General features: G+C 41.6%; 1 protein-coding gene across 3 annotated transcripts in view; it reads right to left on the bottom strand.

The window, feature by feature from the left end:
• Positions 1–24,850, bottom strand: part of specc1 (sperm antigen with calponin homology and coiled-coil domains 1) — a 76,265-nt gene that overhangs the window by 41,697 nt on the left and 9,718 nt on the right. The window contains exons 1-3 of one of the 3 annotated variants that reach the window (XM_008303556.1): positions 23,309–23,432; positions 17,348–17,535; positions 17,079–17,214 (exon numbers count right to left, since the gene is read on the bottom strand). In XM_008303556.1, the coding sequence (XP_008301778.1) occupies positions 17,079–17,214; positions 17,348–17,512 (301 nt within the window). In that variant the 5' untranslated portion in view covers positions 17,513–17,535; positions 23,309–23,432. Of the gene's footprint in view, positions 1–9,339; positions 12,867–17,078; positions 17,215–17,347; positions 17,536–23,308; positions 23,433–24,850 lie in introns of those variants that run through there. The other 2 variants (XM_008303555.1, XM_008303557.1) reach the window with 2 other exon arrangements.

The following is a 24,850-nucleotide window of genomic DNA, read 5'->3' as shown; positions in this document are numbered from 1 at the left end:
TACAGAGATCTCCAGGCTGCCTGGACTGAAGAGAGGCTGTGATTTCAATTCACAATTACAGGTGCAGCAGTTCATCCCAATCAGGTGAATTCAGTGTAGAACAGGCCTGCACTTAAAGACTCAAAGAGTACAATTTAACATCCATATTTACTTTTGTCTGCAATTCACAGAAGACGACTCCATGACTGACAGAATGAGGACAGCATGCACTCGTAAATTATGTACTGTCACATGGAAGATGTTAAGACTAAATCAGCACTGTATGTAGTAAATGGCTATTTAGTATGCACGAAAGGAAGCATCATTCAGACACGGCACCTAACAGCTCATGCCTATTTTATAGCATTCTCATCACGGGTGGTAATAAAGAGAGGGTAAATAGGTCCATGTTAGAGAGAGTCCAATGTGATTAAGCTCAGTCCATTCCCTTGGGAGTAAGTGACGATGCCACGAATGGGACTGTGGGACAGCCTTTCATTTGCTGTTTCTTCATATTCTGTTTTCCTTTGCTCTTAGTGAATAAAACCCAGATGGAGCACATGAACTCACTCATCTTTAGATCGCCCACCTCTTTAACCATGACATCACCACAGCTGCTTCATGTGCAGAGAAATGACACCAGTCTAGATGTCAGGAGTCAGTGCATGCACGATCCTAAAGAGCCACTAGAATATAATGTCAGATGGTTACAGAACCTCAGATAAAGGACGCCAAGGCCTTAAAACAGAACTGTCTTTGTGATAAACAGTATCCAAACTCTAAGGTTGAATGCAGAGGACATACCACCATATAGTTTTGGTCTAAAACCACTTCTAGCATGTTTTACGGTTGTACCAGCCAATACAAATACCAAAACAATGTTTGTAGCGCACACACAAATCAACCACAATATTAAATCCACTGACAAGTAAAGTGGCTAATATTCATTATGTCATTAGAATGCAATGTTCTGCTGGTAAAAGCTTGAGTCTTGGCTTTCATGTGGGTGTTACTTTGACATGTATGACCCGCCTAAACATTGTTGCAGCACCATGGCACTCCCTTGATGGCAGCAGCATCGCCCAGTAGGACAATGCACAAAATGCAACCGCAAAACCTATTTGGGAATGGCTCAAGCAACACAGGAGAGCCCAAGGTGTTGACAGAATATATTATATAAGACAGAGCATATAAATGTGGTTTGCCATTGCTGACAACAGAATATTTTCTGCTTAAATTTGTACATCATCAAATGTCCACTGCTTTGCCAGACACTAAATAATTCCACCAGAGCAGAGAGATGAGATTAAACTCTACTTTAACTGACACTAAGAGGGTGAGAGAAGACTTCTAGAAAACCACAATGATGGTGGATTAAAGTGTGGAGGAAGTGAGAGAAGCTTTTACCCAAACTGCAGAGTTGAGCTGTGAAAGAGACACTTAACCTCCAATTGTTCCAGTGGAGCTGCTCCGTGGCCACATATAAAACACTCCCAGGGGAGAATGTGGCCGTGCACTGCTTTAAAATTGCCTGCTTAATTTTTTTTCCTTAATGACTCTACATGTTGTGCTGGTGTGGTACGACAATTTATCCGATGACAAAAATAGATAAACATGGCAAACAAGAAACTCATGAAACAATTTAACCCCAAAGTTTTTTGGACTACACTGCAAAGCTTTATGAAAGTTGTTCTTTGATAATGTTTGCTTAAAATAATAAAAAAAAAGGGAGTGACATCATGAATGAAAAGTTCTCTTAAAACTAAATTTATACAAGACTACAGTTATGCAACTCTTCAGCAAAAACAGTATTAGTCAGTGTGGGAATTTTGTAAAGCTCATGAAAACGTAATTAAGACTTTCTGGTTGTAAACAAGACACAAATATCTTAAAACTGCTCCAGGTAAGATAATCTAATAAGTCACAAGAGCTACACTTCTTTATGGTCTTCACAGAAAAATACTTCTGCTATAGGTGTATAAGAACAAGTCTGCCATAAATCAAAGCTATAATGTCCAAGACCAACAGTTAGCTTAGTCTTAATTTAATGCTGTCTTCGATGTAGGCGGGCTCAGGTCCAGGTCCATTTATAGCTACCTCTCAGAAGCACTAAATCTGTGAAAAGAAATGGAATGGGCAGTTAAATGGCTCACTGCAGAGCGTTCCTCCTCTAGTAAGAACTAAATCCACATGCAGACTGTGGAGACTAGTTTTTATTGACAGCAACACGCAAATACTGTGAAACACCAGCTTTAAAGAAAGACAAGAAAATCTTTCCCAATGAAAGAGAATATTGTTACAGAGACTCTAATTATATTCAGTGTCTGTCTCAGGAACTGTTTATATCCTCCTTGCAAATACTAATGACAAGTCACTGCTTACACACTGCATTTGAGAACACTCCTGATTATTGCCGATGCAGATTATTTCAGTTAAGCTCTGTTGACAGTGTTTAGACAGCAACTACTAAAACAGACTTACTGCCACTAAAGAGACTGAGCACATGAAATGATTGTGCTGTTTATATTAATTATCTAAATTAACTACACAGACTAACTTCCAGTAATCCAAAGGCATTTAGTTATTTGGTGGAAAGTCAGCTTCTCGATCACAGTAATGCTCTGTGCGGCCTTCGTTCTTTCTAATGAAGATAAGCTTTCAAATCGCAGCAGGAGCCGTGTGGCTGGACACAGTCCAGCACCAGCCAGTTAACTGCAGCCAGCCTGCCACCTAGACAAGAGGTGACAGAGTGCACTGTGAGCAAAGTGCACAGAGCCCTCAATTTACAGACCTGGTGGGTCATGGGTGAGGAGTCATGATGAATTAATGACTGCAGGTGGTCATGTGTCAGAGAGTTGGCACCTGAAATGACGCACTGACTTTGTCACCATCAAAAACAAGCTGTGGATAGGAACCTCTCACTGCCAATCCTCTGTCCTTCCTTATGGGTTCCAGGAAATGTGATGTGCAGTTTTTCATTCAGGTGGAAGTGAAGAGGAGAGACAGAAAACACAGTTTGTGTCTCTGGCCTTCCTGTTGTCCAACTGACAGGGCATGGAATAGGTCAACAGATGCCCGTCAGTCAGATACTGCCACTCACATTCATTCCTTTCCTCTTACAGCAGTGGAAGACAGACAGAGGAGAGAGTTTATGACCGCCACAGTGACTGAGGAAAGAATAAATGGTAAACCGTGTTACAGCAGAAACCATTAAACCATCACTTTTTAAGGATACATTTGCTCTTTCACTCACTTGAAAATCAAGAAACAACAGATTTTGTACAGTTACTCACAGCACCCTGCAATTCCTAAAAAGCTGAAATCTCAGACTCTGCTTCGAGTACAGAACAGCATCGTATTCAAGGTGATAAATTAATAAGCAAACATGACAGACAATAGAAGCTCCAATGACCGATGTCAAACCAGGGCAATTGGATTTAACCTGATGACAGCAGTGTCTATTTATTTAAATAGTCAGCTGTGTAAAGGAGATAAACTGTATCGTCATTCTTCAGGGACTTCCTGAAGGCTGTCTTGAAAACAAAGTTTGAGGACTAACTACACAGAGGATCTGAACGGCTGTTTGTGTTTGGGATAAGTTCACTACAGAATACACACATTCCAAAATAAAACAAACCTTTGGTAAACGATTGAGATTCACTGGAAGAAAAGTCAACATGCTGTGACTTACGCACCAATAAACAGATCTTTTCCTGTTATTTTTGGCAGTTTAAGGCCTAACATCACTGTTCTTGACCCAATTTCACTAATAATGTAAAAAACTAAGCTGGTTACGTCCCTTTCTGTCTTTTATATTTTCACTGTATTAAGGTTTTCCTCTGCTGTCAGTGTAACAGTGTCACAACTGCACACAGCATCAACACAGTAGGCTCCATTCAAATGTGCATTACCAGACTGCAATGAAAGGTAAAGAAATGCTTGTTTACTATCGACACAGAGCCGTCAGAAAAGTAATCAGCACTTCCAACCTCCCCTGTAAGCAGTCATTGCTTTGACCCTTGTCAGCAGGTGGCATGTTAATCAATGGTGCCAACACCTGACCAGGCAAACCTTCCTTTACAAAAAGACATACAGTATGCAAGACTTAAGCTGAGATACTTGGTTCTGCCTAAAAAGTGAACAGCTCAGTGCCTCCTCTGCAGCGCCGCAGGAAAGTGCAGCATGAGAGCTGGCAAGCCACAGAAGGCCACTTGGCTTGGGTTCTTTGGCTCCTTTAATCATTTTGATTGAATCATTTTAACTGGCCTGCATGCTAAGACTTTTAACACAGCATCCTTATTCTGATCTACTTGGCTTTACACTACTTATGGAGCCAATACCCTACAGAGGTATCCAATACACAGGCCATGAGCCGGCCAAATGAAAGGGAGGATTTCTTTTTTGTTCCAAATGGAAAACAGTTTAACACACGACTGACTGAAAGAATAATAATACTCCATTCTACATGATTGCGGGTTTAGAGGATAAGCGTGTGTGATGGGTAACAGGTTGTAATGAGTGCTGCTAAACTTAGCCTTAAGCTTCTGGCGATTTCCATCCCTGCTTTATACCTTCAGAATAAATTCTACAAGACTTAGGATGTATTAGGCGTTTGTGATTTGGTTTCCAGGAGTGACCACAAAAAGGATAAAAAAACATATTCTGTGGAAAGATTAAGCAGCAAATAGGGGAGGGATTTGCAAGAAGGACAAAGAAGACAACATCAGCCTAAATCTAAAGCCACACTTAGCGACAGTGGCTTCCTTTATACTGACCACATATCAAAACAATCAACAGAGGGGCAGCTGGCTCTGCATAATCAATTGCAGTCCCCCTCCAGTCATTGATAAGGCCCCTAAAAATGCATCTGTGTATTAAAATTACATATTTAGAAGTTTCTTCCATGAAAATAAATGACGTGTTTTTAAAATACAAAAAATACCATATGGAGACAAATTAACAAGGAAAAACACTTGATTTTTACGACAGAGGGTCTTTAATTTATCTGACTGAAATCAGCAACCCTCCAGAAGTTAAATAAATCCATCCTACGCACGTATGAACAGTTCAACTTTCATGTTAGAAATGTACGCTATGATAGCTTAGCATGACAGTGCTGACCTCTGAATGAATGGAGCGGACCAAACAAGCCAAAAATAAAAATAAAAAAAGGCTATAATATTAGCTGTGTTGTACAACAAGCAAGTAGTCACAAAGTCACTGATGAGTGAATGAGATATTTTGGTGCAATTGGACACAAGGAGAAATACAGATATCTAACCAGATGAAAACCAGTGTTCCCAGCTAAACTCTCAGAGTGATAGTATTCAAATCTTTCTTAAGACAACATCAGTGCTGGATGGCAGACAGCAGGACTCACAGAAAGGCCAGGATTACCATTCCCAGACTGAGGATGAACCAAAGCCAGCTGCTGACAGATATACAAACCACATCAGGTCAAGTTTGATTTGGTATGCATTGAACACACAATCACAGGCTTAGTGGCTGACATATCAGATCCAGCTTTTTCTAGGCTGTGCTTTTTGTTTTTTCATACATGCATTGTTAGTTTCTCCACCATAAATAAGTGATTTTTATGAGCTGAGGCATGAAGGCTATAATGTACCAACTTTGATGCACAAGCTGTACTCTCGGTTACAAAAACAGGACATTTACACAGCACACACCTTTGCAAACACACCGCACAGTGGAATGGCTGGTGTATTTACTGTACCAACTGCTAACTGCCATGGAAAGTATGACTGATGCAACTTCCTCACAGTGTCCCGGCTATCAGAAGTTGGACAAACTTGCTTCCTCATGTTGAATTCCTGCTCTTTGTCAATTTGCTCTGATATGGTATTGAAATGGCACGGTGTTCCACATTCTTTGGTCTGCTGCTCATGGTAGTGTGGAAGTCTGGGAGAAATACCCACCCAGTACAATGAGTCGGCGACACAGATAGGCATTTACTGTGAGTCTGAAGATATCAGCTGAGGCTACTCAGGGGGTGGTCTTGGGACCTCATCTGTCTGTATTTTTGGCTGCTAAAACAATGTCAATAAGCAAAACTATCCCAATGCTTGAGGGAAAGAGGAAGGCAGATGTCACTGAATGTCTGAGAAGAGGCAAAGCAGAGCGAGGTTTATGTATGAAACAAGGAAAATATAGTTTAGAAGCAATCTAATCAGATTTTGACGAGCAGATTTGATCAAATCTTTAAAATAGATTATTCAAAAGGGGGAAAAAAGAAACTTGGACCAGATCCTTTAATCCAGTATTGCTTTTTATTTGGATCAAGCCTTCAGTATGTGCAGTTCAAAACTTTTTCAGAAGAATTGGGATACTTGTAATAAAATAAATACATTTTAAAAAGGATTATCCTGATCTTAGCAGGATGGATTTTGGGTAGATTCCAAAAAAGTGAGTCAGACGAGGGCTCTGACTATTTAAAAAAAATGGAAATGTAAGCATTAAAACACTTAGCGTGACCCAATGCTGACTATTTATCCATTTGTTTTTTCATAGCTAGTAGCCTTCATGGTGATATTTACTTCTGTTTCGAGCACGGGTGGTCCCAATCTGGTTGTCTTAAATTGCTGCTTTGAAAAACTGGCTCAAAAGTAAAATGAATTACCTAATCCTGGATAGCTAAATATAGTATTTCCAAATCCAGATCAAACTTTTTGAACAGATGGGCCCTGAAAATGGCATCGAGTACACCAAGCATGAGTCATGCAGAGTATTAATCCAACTTGAAAATACAGCTTCGTGTGTCAGCTGGCCAAGACTGGAAATGAGTTGAAACAAACTCCTTCCATCAATCTAGATATATAGATATATACATAGGCAGGTATCAGTAGTCCTACATTGAGGTGAGGAAAGTATTAAATGTTAGAGAAATGGCAGTGTTTGGGACATATGGTGTGGGATGTCTGCATCGTGGAACTTTATGTCTGAGCTCACTCCAAAACCCATAACAAACTTAATGTTACTGTTTTACCAATACGTGGAGAGAAAGAACAATGTTATTCTAATGACAACATGCTAAATGTTACACTGATATTAGCCCCATCCCCTACTTTTAAAAAACATTGTTTTTCCAAGTTTTTGGCAGCATCCTTGAACATTACAGCTACCCTCAAGCATCCCAGTCAAACTTCTGCAAGAACCACAAGTGTTTGATATTTCCCATTTTTGACCATGTGAAAGTCACGACAATCTGTTTTACCTCACTACACAAACATGTTCTAACGTTCTTTTAATCCTGAGCCCAAATGGGTTTGACTGACTGAGTTGTAGTCCTGAAAATAGACCCGCTGTTATTGGACTATATTTTACCGACAATTCATCAACAGCTGACAACATGCTGACCACAGGCTCTGGTCTTGGCTGCTCTCCTGGTGAGCCAGTGGGGAGACAGGAAGGCTCGTTGTAGTAGCCGTCAGTGGAGTTCGGTTCTGATAACGACCTGCTTATCACTGCAGCAGACAGCTTACTCCTTAGCCTTCCACTTCAGAGATAACACCATCAATCAAATACCAAAGAGTTCCTCCTGTTCCCACGTTTCTTTTCCTACTACCAGAATTGTTATTCCACTTTCCAAGTCCAAAGTCTGACAAACCTGAGCTGGCCGTTTCATCGTCTGGGTGGAACGGAAGCTAATGAAGGATCAGAAGCTTTACTGTGTCCATGTCCACTGTCTTGTACGTCACAATACTGCTGTTTATAAGTGCAAAGCAGATAATAAACTACTGCTTCAGCTAAAAGTCTTTATGCTCATTACTTTATCACTACCTTGTAAAAATATAGACTGAAAGGCTTATGTGTGTCTTTGGCATCAGCGCTCTTGGATCTATAGCTTAATGTCATGTGCGGGCATAATGAAAAATGCAGCCATTTGATGATCAATTCTCATTACTATAGCAGCTCATTTGAGAAAGCGGAGGTTGAATTTATGAAAAAAAAAAAAAAAAAACAGGTCAATCAATTAACAATATAGCTGACTGTTTCATTTCATAATGGAGGTTCATGTGAGCCGCTGCACCAAGGACCATAGAGGACTGTACCAAGGAGATTTTAAAGACTTTTCATAGCCTGGAGGGCATGATTTATTATACAGCAAACATTCTACTCTGACTCATTAGATTTTTAGCCACGCATAGCTCCATACAGTACCTTGGAGTACCAATCTTATAATGACTTTGTATGTAGAGTAGCATTTATCAACGAGCAGCTATATTTTGTTTGGCAAATAGATGGTAATTAGTGAGATCAAAGAAGGTAATATTCCCCTTCTTTGTTCCAACTTTTTAATTCAGTACTCAGCAATGCTTTGTTTTGTGTGTGTGTGTGCGTGCAGAGAAGAAACTGGGAGCTAATCTTAGTGAGCATGCAGCAGCTTGCTACCACTGCCTTCCAATCTGAGCCTACTGTGCTCTATCTTCAAGCAACACACGCCACCGCTATGAAATGATGCAGCTTAACACCCACCACTGATAAAACGAGAATGTTTGTGTGTGCGTGTGTTTCATGTTCATATATCCCAGAGGGGACTTTAACTTGACTACACACTAACCCATGGGGACGTGTGTCATCGTGGTACCCAGGGGGAGAGACGACTGTTTGAGGGGTTACAACTTAGGTTGGAATAAGGACGAGGTCAGGGTCAGGGTTAAGGATTCAGTTGTGACAGCTGTGATGTGTGTGCTCTACATACATACACGAGTACACATATATTAAGATGCAAATATTCGCTTTGTTACAGAAAGGGGTTACAAAGATGTGGAAGAGCTTGGTTGTCTGTAGATAAGCGTGAAGTTGCTGCGGAGTGCAGTTCAGAGGGACTTTGAAATGGAAATCTTACGGAGGCGCAGTGAGCTCGGGGCAGTAGAAGGATGTGAGCATGAGAGTGATGATACCATCTCCTCTAGCAGGTTCCCTCATGCTGACTGTCAGGCAAATCTCGCTCAGCACTGTCCCCCACCAGATTCCCAATAGCTACACATACAGACAAACGGAGTGGATGCAGAAGCACAACACACCACATAATCTCACAAAAAGCGTGGACATGCTGACATAAATAATAGCAGAAGAACAGAGGAGAGAACTAACTTCTAACCCGCTCAAACAGCTCCTGAGGCTCCAGGGCATATTCAGTAAATGCTTTGTCTGTGTGCATCTTGGTCATACTCATTAGTCAGGACTTGTCTGTCAGCGATGAACCCAGACAAGACATGACAGGAGATTAGCTCGTATTTAGAAAATTCACGTCTTTGTTCTTCACATCAACAGAAAAATTCAGACTCAGACAAAGAAGAATAAATGATGCTGAGGCAAACCACAACACAAGAAGCAGACCTGACTCTGTTTCCTCCTGTCTCCCTGCCTGGTTCCCCATGTTGGTCCGCTCCGCGACTCCCACACTCCACACCGGGGCAGACTAATCCAAGAATCCGTGGCTGCGGGGGGAGAGGTGTGTGTGTGTGTGAGAGGCGGGATTGTTGTCTCTGTTCAGCACCCACAATCACCGCTGGTCAGTCACATACAGAGGAAAGCCAAAGAGATGTAAAATTCTTCTTATTCTTCCCTCCTTCTGGTCTCCTTTTCTTTTCTCCACTCCTTCCCAGGACTGTGCGAGTGTGTGTGTGTGTGTGTGCATGTGTGAGGCGGCAGGCTGCCTGTCCTGTCAGCGAGTGACTGTGAGGTGTGTGCGAGTGTGCGTGTCCTCCAGGACGGTGACAGTATGTCACGCTGGCAAGCGGGCGAGCAGGCAGCGCTGTGTGCACTTCATTATCGCTGTGATGACTGGAATCAGCTCAGAGGAGGAGTGGCTTCCTGGGCCACACACGCATATTAACACACCTCCTCCCACTGCTGCCAGCCAGTTTACTCTCACCAATACCAGTTGAACAATGGTGAGATGATCCGTCCCTCTGAATGTTACTGAAAGGACAAGTATAAGGGAGAGCGAGAGAGAGAGAGAGAGAGAGAGGAGGGTGGCGGGAAGAAGGAAGGAAGGAGGAGCAGCAGCAAAGGAAAGGCAGCATTTGTATTTTTGGCAGATGGTGACAGAGCAGCTCTTTTCTTTTCAAGTGAACTTGTAGCGTGAGATCTCTCGTACAGTCTCCCATGCCTGCTCCCCCATGCAGAGGCAGAACTGCAATTTTCCAATAAAAGTCTTAATAAATGGGGAAAAGAGATGCTGATCTGGGGATAAGAGGCCACCCCAGGCTTCCACTACCATTCTCACTGCAGCGCACACAGCAGGAAACAACAGCACGAGTGTGTATGTGGGTGCGCCTACGAGTGCATAAAGATGGGGGGGTGGTGTGCTAGTTTTAGTGGAACTGTGTGGAGCTACAGAGAGGAGAGCTTGTTTTTGTCTGTCCTCTCTCTTTGACAATGAATGCATGTGTTAAATATTTATGATAGCCGGAGCTGCACAGAAGAACAAAGTTGGGAAGCAAAAATCACTTTTCAGTTGGAGTGGTCTCCATTTTGGGTCCGCAGTAATCATGTTGTGGTATTTTTATGCAGGTGTGCACCATGATCAAGACATTATCATGAAAGTCGCTTTAACACTGAGGTAATTGTTGTCATAACTATTTTTAAAAAGATAGTTAAAATTTATTTATGTGTCCAGTTACAAGAAATGACCTAAAAAAATAACTGCTGACTTTTTAAAATAGATGTTTTGTGATGTGCACCTTTAAGGACGCGACAGTCATAGTGCTTTTTTTTTTTTTTTTAAATCCAACCTCAGTTTACAGTCATCCAACGAGATCCTACTGTTTCAGTTCAGCTGTATGCCTGTGATACAGTATGCTGTGTGATCGTCGTCCAAAAGAAGTTTCACTCAGCCAAAGGCACAAATACGCATGAATGTATTTATCAGAAATTAAAATTCATCTTAACTGCATCCCCATTTTTTAAAGCCATACGTGACACAGATAAGCGCTGATATTTTTAGGAGGATGAGCATCTCTGTTGCGTAACCTCAGAGCTGCCAGTTTGTTTCCTTTGTGTTCACTGCTGAAAGAACTGTGAAATTAAATGACAGGCAGAATAATAAAGAAATCAGCATTTACAGCTGTAGATGCATTTTTTCCACAACATGTGTTTGATTCATAATGTACTCTAAGTGCCAGCCAGAAGAGGCTTTTAAAAAATTCTCTACTAGCAGCAAGGAAGGTTGAGTTTGCCACATGATTCTGCCCACGTCAGGTTGAATATCCCGTCCTGTGATACAACACTGTATGTGGCTGTTCCCAAGCCTTTTCACTTCTTATGAATGTTGCATAAACTGCTGGTACAGTTTCCTCTTCCGTTCTTAATATTCTCCCCTCCTTTCGTCCTGGCGCAGCACATCCACCTTGGTAAACAAACATGCCTCTAATCCAACTAAGAATGTTCTCCTCACCACAGGACGCCCATCTCTGTGGGCCCAACAGGCCTCTTTCAAGATCTGGCAAGACCATTTCTCTCTGTCTTGTGTCTTTCAGGGACTTACTGGGTTCACAAGCTTCTCAAGAGAGGAATTTCAAACTTCATGCCAAAACTGTGGTCAACAAACCTAAAAAGGGCCAGGTGTGTTTATGTCTGCGCTGATGCCAGATATGTAGAAACAGTGTTAATTCTGGCCTTGGAAGCAAACCAGCTCTGTAGTAAGTAGGAGTAAAGCTATTCACGCTTACCATAATCTTTATAACACTGCATGCACAATAAACAGAGCAGTACATCATCATATCATATATTCAGTGTAAAATATTTAGATGTGGACAGGGCACTGTGGAAGACATAGGAAGGAAAGGTGTGGGTAATTCTGCATGCATATTGTTAACGTATATTTGCATGTGCAAGCATGTACGTCGTTCTACTGCTGTCTGTCCGTCATGGCTGAGTGCTTATGCAGGCTGAGGTGTCCCAGTGGACTGAGGCACGTTTGATTAATTTATCTGACAGATATGAGGAGCTCAAGGACTATACCTCTCTCTCTCCTTCTGCTTCCCAAACACTGACGTACACAGACAGACAGGGCCCTGCTGGGACCACATGCTATGGCTGAGTCTGGTGTCTGGGTCGCGTATAGCAAAACTTACACACAGTCTGGGTCCATAATATCTGTAGCTCGGCGTCGTTTCCCTGCTGTGCTTATTCTTTTCTTGACTGTTAACTAAGATCTACTTACACTTCAGTGGCATCGTACAGAAATCTGTAACAGTCCATTGGAGGTATAAGCAAATGATACAAGAGGAAGTCATAGTTTATCTGGTTTTATGGTAAACAATCAGACAAACATCTATTCCATCACTGACTGACAGCAGACCGTCCATACAACAGAGACTGGAGGTTAACAAAAATAACCTCCTGTTTTTGGTTTATGGATGTTCGAAAAACTTTAAAAGACACAGTAAAAAATAAAGTTTCCTCTAAAGCCTACAGCATTTCCCGTTCAATTAAACCAGACAAGCAAAAGTCAACATTCAGAATCCAGCATGCACTTGACTAGTGGTGATCATGACAGCAACAACCTCAGCAAAGAAGACCAGTGAAACAATCTCTCTTTATGTAAGTCAGTATTCTAGTTTCCACTGAGTTAGACGGATACAGTATCACGTTGACACATGCCAGTCAGGAGAATAACAGCTTGCAGCAAAAACACAGTAAAAGTGGCAGGTGCATGAGGTTTTAAATTTAGTGTTGTCAACTTTTTACTTAAGGCAAAAAGTGACACTATATGCTAGAAAACATACACAACCTGAAATATAATGTGAAGTCGTGCTAAAGAGCTGACAGCCATTACAGGTGAATCTGGAAACGCATACTGTTGTACTCTGTTGTACTTTCATTGTATTTTCAGTGATGGAACTGTGGAATAAATCATTAAGCATCACATAACTTGGAAACACATCAGTATTAGTAGAGATGGATAAATACTGAAGCAGAACAATCTGAATACAAACTATGACAGTACTGCTTTCCTTTAAGTAGATCCACCAAACAACCAACTTACTGAAGGACATTTTTCGTTCACCTCATAGTACAATATGATCAGAGTGAAAGCATCGACCCAACAGAGGTGACGGAGAGCACCCATCAATGAAGCACCCATTTAGAAAGTTATGCCCCACAGTCTTCCCCACCAGGCCTGTTATTTATAGAACGGGGCAGTTTTATCTCCTTCTGTCTTTCTCCTTGCACACTCCACAGGGACTCCTCTCTGAGTGAAAGCTTTACTGAATTATTGATGAGGTGTTTTAAATAAGTCATCAGGACGAGGCTGGGTTTTAACCCGTTGTCTGACAGCACGGTAGAGTTGGTAAAGTGCCAACTGGGATAGGGACAAGACTCCATTAGCAAAAATAACAGTTTTGACTCATTAGTACGGCATGCTGTGAGGGCAGGCGAGGGCGGGGGTCAGACTGTTAGCCAGGGGAGCTTTTGAGCCAATACTGTCAGTGTATGTGCAGCCCATTAACCTGTGAAGATTTCACTCCGAGTATTTTTGCTCGACGGTTTACAGCCTTCATAAAAATGTAGTGCTTGAATTGAGTTTTTTATAGCTACAGTTTTGAAGTGACTACGCTGAGATCTTTCATTTGCATTACAAAGGTCATAACTGCATAGCTGATATCCAGTTAGAATTAGAGACAAAAAAAAATATATACACTTTTCAGAGATCACAATAAAATATCAGTTTGCTCCGAAAGTGAGTTGATTTCATCCATGGAATAAAGGCACCACAGATCAGTGTAATGACTGACTGTTGTACAAAACCCATGACATCTCCTCAGATATTGCACTCATTAGCACTTGAATCAGACCATGTTTGTTTATTATCTTAAAATGTACAATATCACAGGCACATCTGACCCCATTCTGACAAATCTTGAGAAAATATCTGATGCAGTTCTTATTTCTGCATTCAATTAGCAATGCTTTGCTCGAAAGGAAGCGATACATTTAAAAATAATGGTTGCTGGTTACTGGTGCTTCATACAGTGATGGTGCATTGCTTAATCGTGTTTCTCACACTTCTTACATTTTTCACCACTAAGCAAGGATTCTGTCATACAACCACAGTCACAAAATATACTTGGACGGCCTCTGAGAAGAGACTCAATTACCACTTGACGCGTATGATGACAGTTCTGCTGCAGTGTACCTTAGAGCCCAGTAAGCCCTGACAGCTTCTTGTCAGCGTATAATGTCATACATCCACTGGGGAGAAGCTCGTCTGTTTACGACCAACCTGATGGGTGACAATATCGCTCAGGCAAGCCTGAAGACACATTGCAGTGTCACAGCCAGCATGTTTATCCCAAAATGTCATAGTGCAATTTCTGTTTTTTTTTCCCACTCTTCTTCTCACCCAAAATCTTCTTCTAACAGATGTTTTTCTTCCCTTCCACATCAATAAACACGGACACCCAAGACATTTCAGAGCATTACATCTCAAAGAGTTCAAAATACCAGAGAGCAACACCCCAATCTATATTCAAATCATGCCATCTCCCCTGTGTGAATATTTCAGAAGAACTCTCAAATCAGACTTAGTATTGAAAGCAGCAGGCTAAATGATTATTGCCATAGCTTGCACGCATGGTTAAGCGTCACGGCTTTTTCAGGTGTCAGATTTGATTTTCCACACAAAAGATTAGCTTGCTTTTGGAGACCTGTTTGACATATCCACTTATTGTCTGTCTTCATGTGTCTTGATGTGCACTCGAGTAGAGTCCCATCCCAGGTGCAGAACAACACAGCTAGCCTGAGGGGAATCACAAAGCAAAAGCATCCACTGCTGTCCTGACTGTCACACAATTGTATGCAAGGTCAGAGTACGCCAGTAAGTACACATGTGAGTGTATTTCCTGAAGAAGTGTGTGTTATGAAATATTGAGATGTTTACTGTAATTTGAGTTAAATTATTTAGATGAAAAATATTCAATGATGTGAAATTATCATATCTTTGGACTTCGGCACATAAGAGGAAACAAAGTAGGTTAACTTTGTTTAGAGCTAAAATGCAGAGGATTATGTGTTTTTGGATTATTTTGTTTCTGTAGTGAGGCTGGTCAGAAGCTCTGGGACCAGGATGGAAAACAAGCTCAGCACAAAAGGTCAGCGTATGTGGCATTACAGCTCCAACTACTCATGACATGATTTGATCTTCATGACCAAGAATTACAAATCTCCCTGTCCTTAACTTTGCTTGTCCAAAACTAGGCCAGATCTAGTATGTGAAGAGTCATGAATTTATTATAACTAGTACAAAGTAGGAATCTGTTCTTGTCCTTGGGTGTGAAAACACTCTAAAATAACAAACTTTGGTTAATTAGAACCCAATCCAGTGAAAGCTGATCATGGTCTAATTGTATCTGAAACAAGCGAGAGAGCCTCACTTGGCCGTGGTTTCTCAGCTCCTCTGGAGTCTTTTGTCAAGTAGAATTCAATTATCTCCGCTTCAGCACAAGAGCGCTTTGAAGAAGAAATTCACCAGAGCGCAGCATCTACACACTGTGTGGATGGGCCGCCCTAAACAAACACAGCTATCTCCCACACAGAGGATTTTCCAAGGGTGTGCTGTGAACAACATTAATTACTGCAAACAAATCCCTGTCATTATCGACCGCCATATTTGTCCTTCATGTAATACATGTTTTGCTATCAGGTCGATTTGTAGTTGCACTATTTAGTTAGCAGCAATACTAGCATACAAGTTAACAGATAATAAAAATACTTATGAGAAGTGTTCATCATGACATAACAACCTTTTGTTCATATATAGTATTTTAGTGACTAGGAAAGCAAACACAGACGATATGAACCATATATGGATGGGATGGACACAGCATGATGGAGGTATTGTCCAAAATGTGCCTAAACATGTGATAGAGACCACTTGAGATTAATGTCCCAATAATGTTTTGCCAAACCTAAAAATTACATCATGTTGGCTATAATCCACAAGATGTTAATCTTCCCTTGATTACTGTAAAATGAAGTCCATACTTGGGAAACACTATCTGTGGTAACCTTGTGTAGAAACCAGAATGGCTCATTTAGTGTCCAAGGGAATCTGTCCGGTTCAGTTTGACCTGCTGTATTTCTCATAATTGTGGTTATTCCTGGGTTGTGCTAAATGAAGGGTGCAGAACAGCATGTCAGAGAAAGCAACACAAGCTTGGTACAAAAAATACAATTTTTACAAGAATCATTTCAAAATCTTGCCACTGAGTCGAACCAAAACACACAGAAAAAAGCCATCTGTATCATTTCCCTGAATTTCTAGGAGGGAAGTGGTCGGTGCAAAGTTAGCTCACAGAGCCACAAAGTCAGGGAGATGTGCAAGATTCAGATAAACGAGAATTACATTTTAAAAGTATGTTTCTATATCGTGTAACAATAGTCAGATTATAGCTGACACAATTAGGCTGATAATTTATCATGCACGCGGCGCATAAATTGGCAGCTTTTGAAAATCAGTTAATTGTGGGTTATTTTCAAGCAAGACTTTAAGACATTCCTGATTTCAGTTTCTATGCCATATATAATTGTGTACTATATAAATGTGAGTGTTGGCCTCAAGTCGGACTAAACAAAATCACCATCTATTGGCATTTTATAGAAGCTTTCAAAAAAAAAAAAAAAAAAAGATGAAGAAGAAGACGAAAGCAAATAATGTCATAAGTCCAGCCAAAAACATTGCCACTTTCATGGATGGAAAAACACTTTTTTCCTCATTTGTCATCCGAAGCATATCCTGCTGTTCCCACGCCTGAGCAGATGTTGTTTGAGGAGCAGACTATGAATACGCTCAGTATTTCAGTTTTGGACCAAAACCTTGAGAACTTCAGTCGTTAGCCACCTGCACCTCACCAGTGCCAATGAAACAAGAATAAACAAGAGACACAGAAAAAAAAGAGTGAAGGAAGCATCTCTCACGCTGGCAGCACCAGCACCGTGGAGCTGCAGCAGCTTTAGTGAGGTACTGGGGCCCTCTAGTGGCTGCAAGTGGTTAGTTCAATGACTCTGACAAAAGATATGAATCTAAGGAGGTCTGCAATATTTGCCATTTAGAGTGATCTGTTTCCTACCCGACAGGCTGCGAGGGCGAGCCTCAGCCAGATCTGAAATGGCTCCAGTGGTCACTGTCTTCTTCATGCGGGAGCCAGAGGCAGCAGCTCCCAGTGCAGGTTTTGTCAAGGCATCATCACTGCTGGCTCTTTTCAGCTAGAAACACAGTTGCTGTTAGTAACACTGCTATTCTGAAGTAAGTTCATTTGAATCACTTTAGAACTTCAAACTCAGTGTAAACGTATCACCATGTCAGTCACTGGGTAATCATAGTGTGCTTGTAACTCACTCTGCTGAGGCGCTGGTCTGAGGCCAACATGTTGGAAGATCTGGAGGTCTTCATGGCTGTGGAGGTGGTGGTAGTGGAGGAAGATGAAGTCACGGAGGCCTGCCTCACCCGCTCCTGGAGTCCCGGCTTGGGCAGCCCCACTTTCGTGGCGCCCGCTTTCAGCATGACTGTGTATCAGCAAACTACACCTGAGAAAAGCCCAGAGAAGAGAGAAGTTGTTCCTTACAATACCAACACAAGTAGGATCCTCTCAGAACAGACGGTGTCTTTAACCACGTGTCTGATCCCTAGAGGTACCAGCAAGCATCGCTGAAATATGAACACATGATTTTCCATTAACCAAAAAAGCACTTTGAGCAACAAACAAGTCTCTGAGAAAATCAGGACAAGTGACGCTGTAGGAAACTGTCTTTAAACATATGCTGTATTTTTAGCCTCACCTACTTATAACCCCCTGACTATTAACCCATGAATTAAAACTGAATGACAATATTTAAAGAAGTAATTATAATTGATCATTTTTGACCAAAACTGAAGTCTCTGCCTCTATAATTCTAAATCTTTCAGAGTTATTAGCATAACAGAAAAAAAAATACACTGCAATTGAAATATTTTAAGTTATAATAAAACTGCAAATAAAATTTTAACCTACCTGACTACCTACAGATAGGGTTTTGGTTTGATCAATGTGTTTATCGGACCCAATATTCAGCATTTTTCCAACTATCCATTTCATGCTTGTTGTTGTTTTTTGTTTTTTAACTGATCCCTGATCAAATAAATGAACAATAAAATGCACTACTGTTGTCTTGAACATGTCCTATCCACAGAATTGTCTGACACAAGTAATGACCTACTAACACTGAGGGATAAATGTTGACAAGCTCTCCTTTCATTAAACATAAATAAACAGAATAAATTAAACAAAGTTGTGCTGGAGTTTATATTATTAAAAACTTTGACATCATAAGTTTCATTTTTCACAGACAATATATAACAGTTCCAAATAATAGCCTCCCTAATTACTGATAACTAGTATCAATATTGATATTGGTTGACCCCTATCAAATACAGGTAACAACTAGAATTCCTCCGTCCAGCAGCACAGCTGTACAAACCTTAAAAGGAAGCACTGAATAATAGGCAGCACATTTCTTTCAGGTTAATAAGAAGACTGCACTGTTTTAGCACTGCCTGGTGGCATTTATTACTGTTCCAAAATATACAAGCTAAGAGCTACCTCTGAGGTTAGCTTGGGTTATTCCAATAGAAACACTATTGAACCATTTCCTGCAAGAGGGAGGAGGAAAAACAGAATGGCTTATCTGATTTGTTCAAATCAGTGGCACTGACCAAGACTCCACATTATCTCACACCAGGAGGTACTGCAGACAACTACAGTCACAGCTGCCATCCCTCTGTAAGGAATATGGTTTAAAAGCAACACAATGATGTATTTGTTTTTTCCAACTCCAACAGGATGTGGTCTGAGTAACCGTTAAAGGTGTGCATTTGTAGTCCAGAAGGAAATCCACTCATGTGGGCAAAGAGCAGCTGAAGGAAATGGGAGGAGGTGGGAGTGCACTTAACCAAGCAGACTGAGTACTGGTAAAGAGCTCTGTAGCTCCCAGAGGACTGGCTGACTCATTGATCAGGGCAGTGGCAACCCGATCTTCTGTCTCTGAGAGGCACAGGGCTGTTAATGAGGATAGCCTCTAGTCCCTGCAAGCAGGAAAACAAGTTAACCCAGGACAGGGCTGAGAGGGAACAGCTTTGTCCCTCTGTTGTCTACTATGTCTTGTACTGCAGTGACTGAAATGGTGCATGTGTAGTACAACAGTTCAGAGTAGGATAAATGATACTGCAATAGGTAAAGTCAGCACACCAACAAATACAGGATATCTGATGATGTGCAATAAAAGCAGTGTGGGGACTAACCAACCCAAATAACACACAGTATAGGGGATCCAGATCAGTTAAACGTCCCTACCAGAGGACGTTTTACAGTGCAGTTTTATTAGAGAACGTTTGTGTGTGCTTAGGGACTTATCTTATTAAGAGTACACTATCTGCACTTTGTTTTTTGCCTATCTGAGAGCATGTGTTTCCTCACAGGCCCATCATATGATCTTAAGGCCTCTCTAGGCAATATCCTGTGACTAACTCCTGCCTGGCCTGGTCGTCTAACACCTCGGCCGTTATGTCTTACCTCCCCTTAGATCAGTTTACATGGCGATGGCACCACTCACTGCCAAGCACAAGTTTGACTGGCCTCTAAACCAGCCCTAATCTTGGTGTAGGCTAAATGAGGAAGTGAGGTGAAATTGAGGATATCCCTATCGGGGTTTTATTATTAGCATTTTTTAAATAGAAGGGAACTCAGCAACAATGAAACATTCTGTGGAAAAAGTGAAATCAGAAAAATGTAAAACGGTAATGTTTGAAAACATGAGCATACGAAATTCACAAGCCTAGCACACTTTGTTTTCTCCTTCCTGGGGCACTGCAGAGCTTGATTCTGCAAATATTATCTCTCTATATTCCTCTGCAGAGATATGACTCTCAGGAGCCACAACTGTCCCACTTACTTTAGAACGGCCTAGTTGTGAAACCCAAATGTCTTTGAGAGAGAAACAGCAGGGTTGTATTTTAAACTTGAACATGCCAAAAGTCAAAAAGACAGACATTTACCACCTTTCACAACACTACAGCTTGCAGAGTCTGACAAAACACGCGCAGGATGATGACACGGTAACTTAAACATGGCTGGTAAAAAGCTAAATATGGAATTTGCTCTAAAAACTACAAAGTTAGAAAACCAAATATAATTTGTAGTTCCCACAGCAATAAGTAATAGGTTGTCCTCTGCCTTAATTATATTGTTTCCAAAAATGGGAAGATGAATGTAAAGGCTGAATATGGAAATGACTACACTGGAGGAGTTTCTCAGAGAAATGTGACGGTTGCTCCTGGACTGCACTGCTGAAAGGAGATAAGGAGGAGTCACGAGGAGTGAAGACAAACTGACAACGGCCATCAGTTGGACCTGGAACAAAGAATCTCCCAGACATTATCTGATCTGATAAAAGCCTACGGGAGAGGACAACGTGCTTTCATTACATAAGCAAGATCAACACTGATAAATAATGTAAACTGCTCACATAATCAGATCAAGGCGAGATATAAAAGAGGTCAACAAATCTAATATGTCAAAAAAAAAACACTATTTTATTCCTTCAAGTATGAGATTCTGATAAAAAGCCGAGGCGGGGGGCTGTGCATCTATATTAACCAAGACTGGTGTTGTGTGTGACAACACGTGTAACAACAGTGATGCAATATCCACCACCTTGCACTCAGTCATCACCCACCTGGAAAATAGACACCTACGCTAGAATCCTGTACATTGATTTCAGCTCAGTGTTTAATACCATCATCCCCGAGGGACTAATAGATGAACTCCTCCTACTCGGTCTGGATACCGCCATATGTCTCTGGGTCCTGGACTTTCTGACTGAAAGACCCCAGTCTGTCCGAGTCAGAGAGAACATCTCCAATTCCATCACACTAAGCACTGGATCTCCTCAAGGCTGTGTACTTAATCCACTGTTGTTTACACTGATAACACACGACTGTGCAGCCACACATGAGGGGATCCAGATCCTCAAGTTTGTTGATGATACCACAGTAGTGGGACTCATTCGCGAAAACAAGGAATCAATGTACAGAGATGAAGTGAAACACCTAGAGGGCTGGTGCAGTAAGAACAACCTGCTGCTCAACGTGGACAAAACAAAGGAGATGATCATTGACTTCCGGAGGTCACATCCTGAGCATGCTCCCCTCAGCATCAGCGGCTGCATAGTGGAGAGAGTGGAGAACATCAAGTTCCTCTGAGTGCAGATCTCGCAGGACCTGAGCTGGAATAAGGACACTGCAGCGACAATCAAATAGTCCCAGCAGAGACTGCATTTCCTGAGGAAGCAGAAACAAGCCTCTCTCCCTGCCAGCATCCTCAGGACTTTTCATAGAGATGTGGTGGAGAACGTTCTGACATCCTGCATCTAAACTTGGTGCTCCAGCTGCAGTCTGTCAGACAGAAAAGTCCTGCAGAGGATAGTTAGAGGAGCTGAGAGGGTCATCGGAGTTTCCCTCACCTCTGTCCAAGAACTTTTCCAGAGCTGCTGCAGGAGCAGGACACTGAACACTGTCAAGGACTCCTCACACCGTCTCCATGACCTGTTTGAACTGCTGCCATCAGGCAAACGTTTCCGGAGCATCAAAGGAAGAACCTCCAGAATGATCAACAGCTTCATGACACAAGCTGTCAGAATGCTGAACTGCTGATCCAGACATGCAAACACTTGTTTATTTAAATTGCTTTAAGTTATTAGGCTCTCTCATCTATCCTGTATTACTGTGCATGTACAGCAAAATGACAATTAACTTGATTTGACTGATTTGAGTTTCTTCGTGGTTCAGTTTACTTCAACAAAATACAAATAAATTATATAAGTTTACGTCTACAAGCACACAAAAATATTCATCCAGTACTTAGAAAATATGCTATTTATATTTTTACCAAACAGATGTGCATGTACAATGATCTGAAGGTGCCACCTGCAGTAGAATCGCTGCTCAGCAAATACAGAACAGACAATTCATTATTATTTACTCTGAACAAACCCACTATAGTACTATTTAACAGTTACAAAGGAAATTCCGTCTTTCATTTACACATTCACTGCATGAATAGGTAACTTGGCCAGCTTAGCTTGCCACAACCACAGATCGTGTCAGATCACACAGAGACATCCAAGCTAACCAGTCCTGACCGTTCTCTGACCTTAAATGCAGTCTCTGATGCGGTGCGGGCAAGTGTGCACCACTGCACTTGTTTACTGTATGTGTTTGGGTACAATACGGAGCAGATGGAAGTGAAATGCATACATCCATCACTAGGAACTCTGTGTGTAAAAATGAACATCCTGTCAAAGCCATTTACGCAAACCTTGAAAAACAACAGTGATGACAGGCGAAACTGCAGTCCTGCAAAAGAGTAGCTGCTAAACTTGCAGCCTTCCTGTATCGAACTTAATGAGGCAAAGTGCATTCAGGTATGGCTGGATGCTTTTGCTTTAATCAGTTATTTTATGCCATCCAGAGAATAGCAGTGAAAAGATTCAAAGCATCATCACTAACCAAAGCTTTGCAGCTGTGGGAAAATTTGAGTATTTCTTTATTCTAATACCATGAACATGTTTGTTTAACAACCCAGAACAAAGAGACAACCACAAACAGCAAAGCGAATGATTCAACTAATAAGCACCCTATATGCTCCCAACCGCAATGGCTATATTTAAAAAATATATATAAGATGCTGGGTTAAATGTCAGTCTGCATCATCGCATCCTCTTGAGTTCCTTCCTGCCTGGCTCTGTGGTTAGCAGCAACATTTAAAAAGCTATATATACTTTAATATAACACACTGTAAGCATAACATAAGCCTAAATAGGGCACCCTCTGGTTAGCCACTGTTGTAAAAACTTAAATAGTGCCCCTACACAGCTTATGGATTGCAACGTTTCGCCTAGTCCACATTCCTCCTTTAAATATACTGAAGTAGCTGACAGAAATGTGAGAAACTTGGCAGAAATATCGGTAGCAGATGTTCTCAGTCACTTTCTTCCTGACTGGTTATATAAAATGACTTTAGTTGCTCCAGTTTCAAACACTTCTGTTCCAATCTGACAGTCACCAGTTTCACCTTCAATCCAAAATACACTTCATTGCCCCTGAAAAGCTACAAAACAATAACTGGAGACAGAGCAACATGTTCTAATATCATCCAAGAATTTAAGGTAGTGAGTAATGAGGAAGAGGGTGCTGGCACATTGGTGTCAGAGAAAATGCTCATGAAAAAAAACAAAACAAGCAGAAACAGTGGTGAACTTCACTCACGTGTTCGGTACTGGAAAGTTTCTCACAGCCTGCCCTCTGCCTGGGTGCTCTGCAGCACAACTGACCAAAATACTTGTCCTTTAGTGAGCCCTACAGAGAGTCTGTGGGTGAAAATGACGGGTCAGAATCAACGCCTATCTGCCACCGTACAGCAGTCATAATGAGGAAGTACTGCAGGCTACCAACCGCTGTGCTGTGTGTGTGCTCTTTCACTCTTTCTCATACTAAGGGGAAGAGAGTAACATCGTCTCAACCACGGGCATGTTTTTCCTCTTCTCACAGTTTTTCCAGACCTCTCCTGACATGTGACAAACAGAAGCATGAAAAGAAGAATGGACCAGGAGGAGGAAAAGATCTTCAGCATGTGACCTGGGGACTACTGGGCCGTGCACTGTCTGAATAGGGGTAATGATTGTTTATTAGGAGTGATCACACAGCCTAAACCCTTGGAGAAGGACAGGTTCCTGCACTTTGCTCATTGGTCAGTGGCTTGCAATTTGATTTGCCCTGAAACCATGTGTGCAGTTTGTGGGAGGGACACAACCGTTTCATTGTATTCTTAAATTAAAAACCACAGCTGTGTAGAACGATCACTGGTGCTCCTTCAGTGTAATGTCGGTGCACTATGTCCAACTCATTTCTGACTTACTGAAGTAGATTCTGAAAAATAAAGATTGATTTATGACACTGTTATGAGCTTTTTATTTCCAAATTATCAGCAGACTGTTTGGGCATAAACAGCAGCAACCAACACTGACAAAGCCAATCTTTGTCTCAGAAACGCTCCATAATATGAGGGTGGATCAATTGTGGAGGGGTCAGCACTTTATGTTCTCCCATACTGGTCTAATTTGGATCCCACAAAGTACAGCATGCCAAGGCCGTCGAGCATGTGGGTAGAGAGCATACTGCACTCTGGGCCGGGATGAAACAGGCTTCAGTCTGTGGCAAGTGGTAAACGGAGGAACTTGGTTTGACCACACCCCAACAACACCACAAAACTGCCTTTTAAAACGGAGCTGCACAGAGTTGAGTAACAGTTCAGAATGCTTCTCAGGCATGGCATACAGTTTCACACTCTGCTGCAGACACAGATTTCAGTTGTGATTTGACATGCACTACATGACTTCTGACTACAGATTCTGTGATGTCGCCAGTGAAGACACAACCTCAGATAGCGGTCTTTTAATGGTGTCAAAACACTGCACCACTGGGATTATTTACCACCCCTGTGGTCACATATTTCTGTGCGGTAACTATGAATTATACTGTGACCACAGAAAATACTTTTTTTTCTTAATAATGTTTGGAATGTCTCTGTGGAAATCAAGTATCAAGATGCTACAGAAATAGTTGACAGTCTCATTACTGCGTTACTTCTCATGTGTTAATGATGTAAAATGGCTATAGGGGTCAGCTGTATGGTGACTGTGTTTTCTTTTTCTATTCCCGTCTACCCTTCATGGATGGCTGCAGTGAGGAACCAACATGTCCAATGGGAGCAATATTTCAAAAACACTGACCCATGACTCTGCAGGGTGG

Source organism: Stegastes partitus, unplaced genomic scaffold, assembly GCF_000690725.1.
Source record: "Stegastes partitus isolate 25-593 unplaced genomic scaffold, Stegastes_partitus-1.0.2 Scaffold2034, whole genome shotgun sequence".
Taxonomy (NCBI): Eukaryota; Metazoa; Chordata; class Actinopteri; family Pomacentridae; genus Stegastes; species Stegastes partitus.
This window is presented reverse-complemented; position numbering and strand designations above follow the sequence as displayed.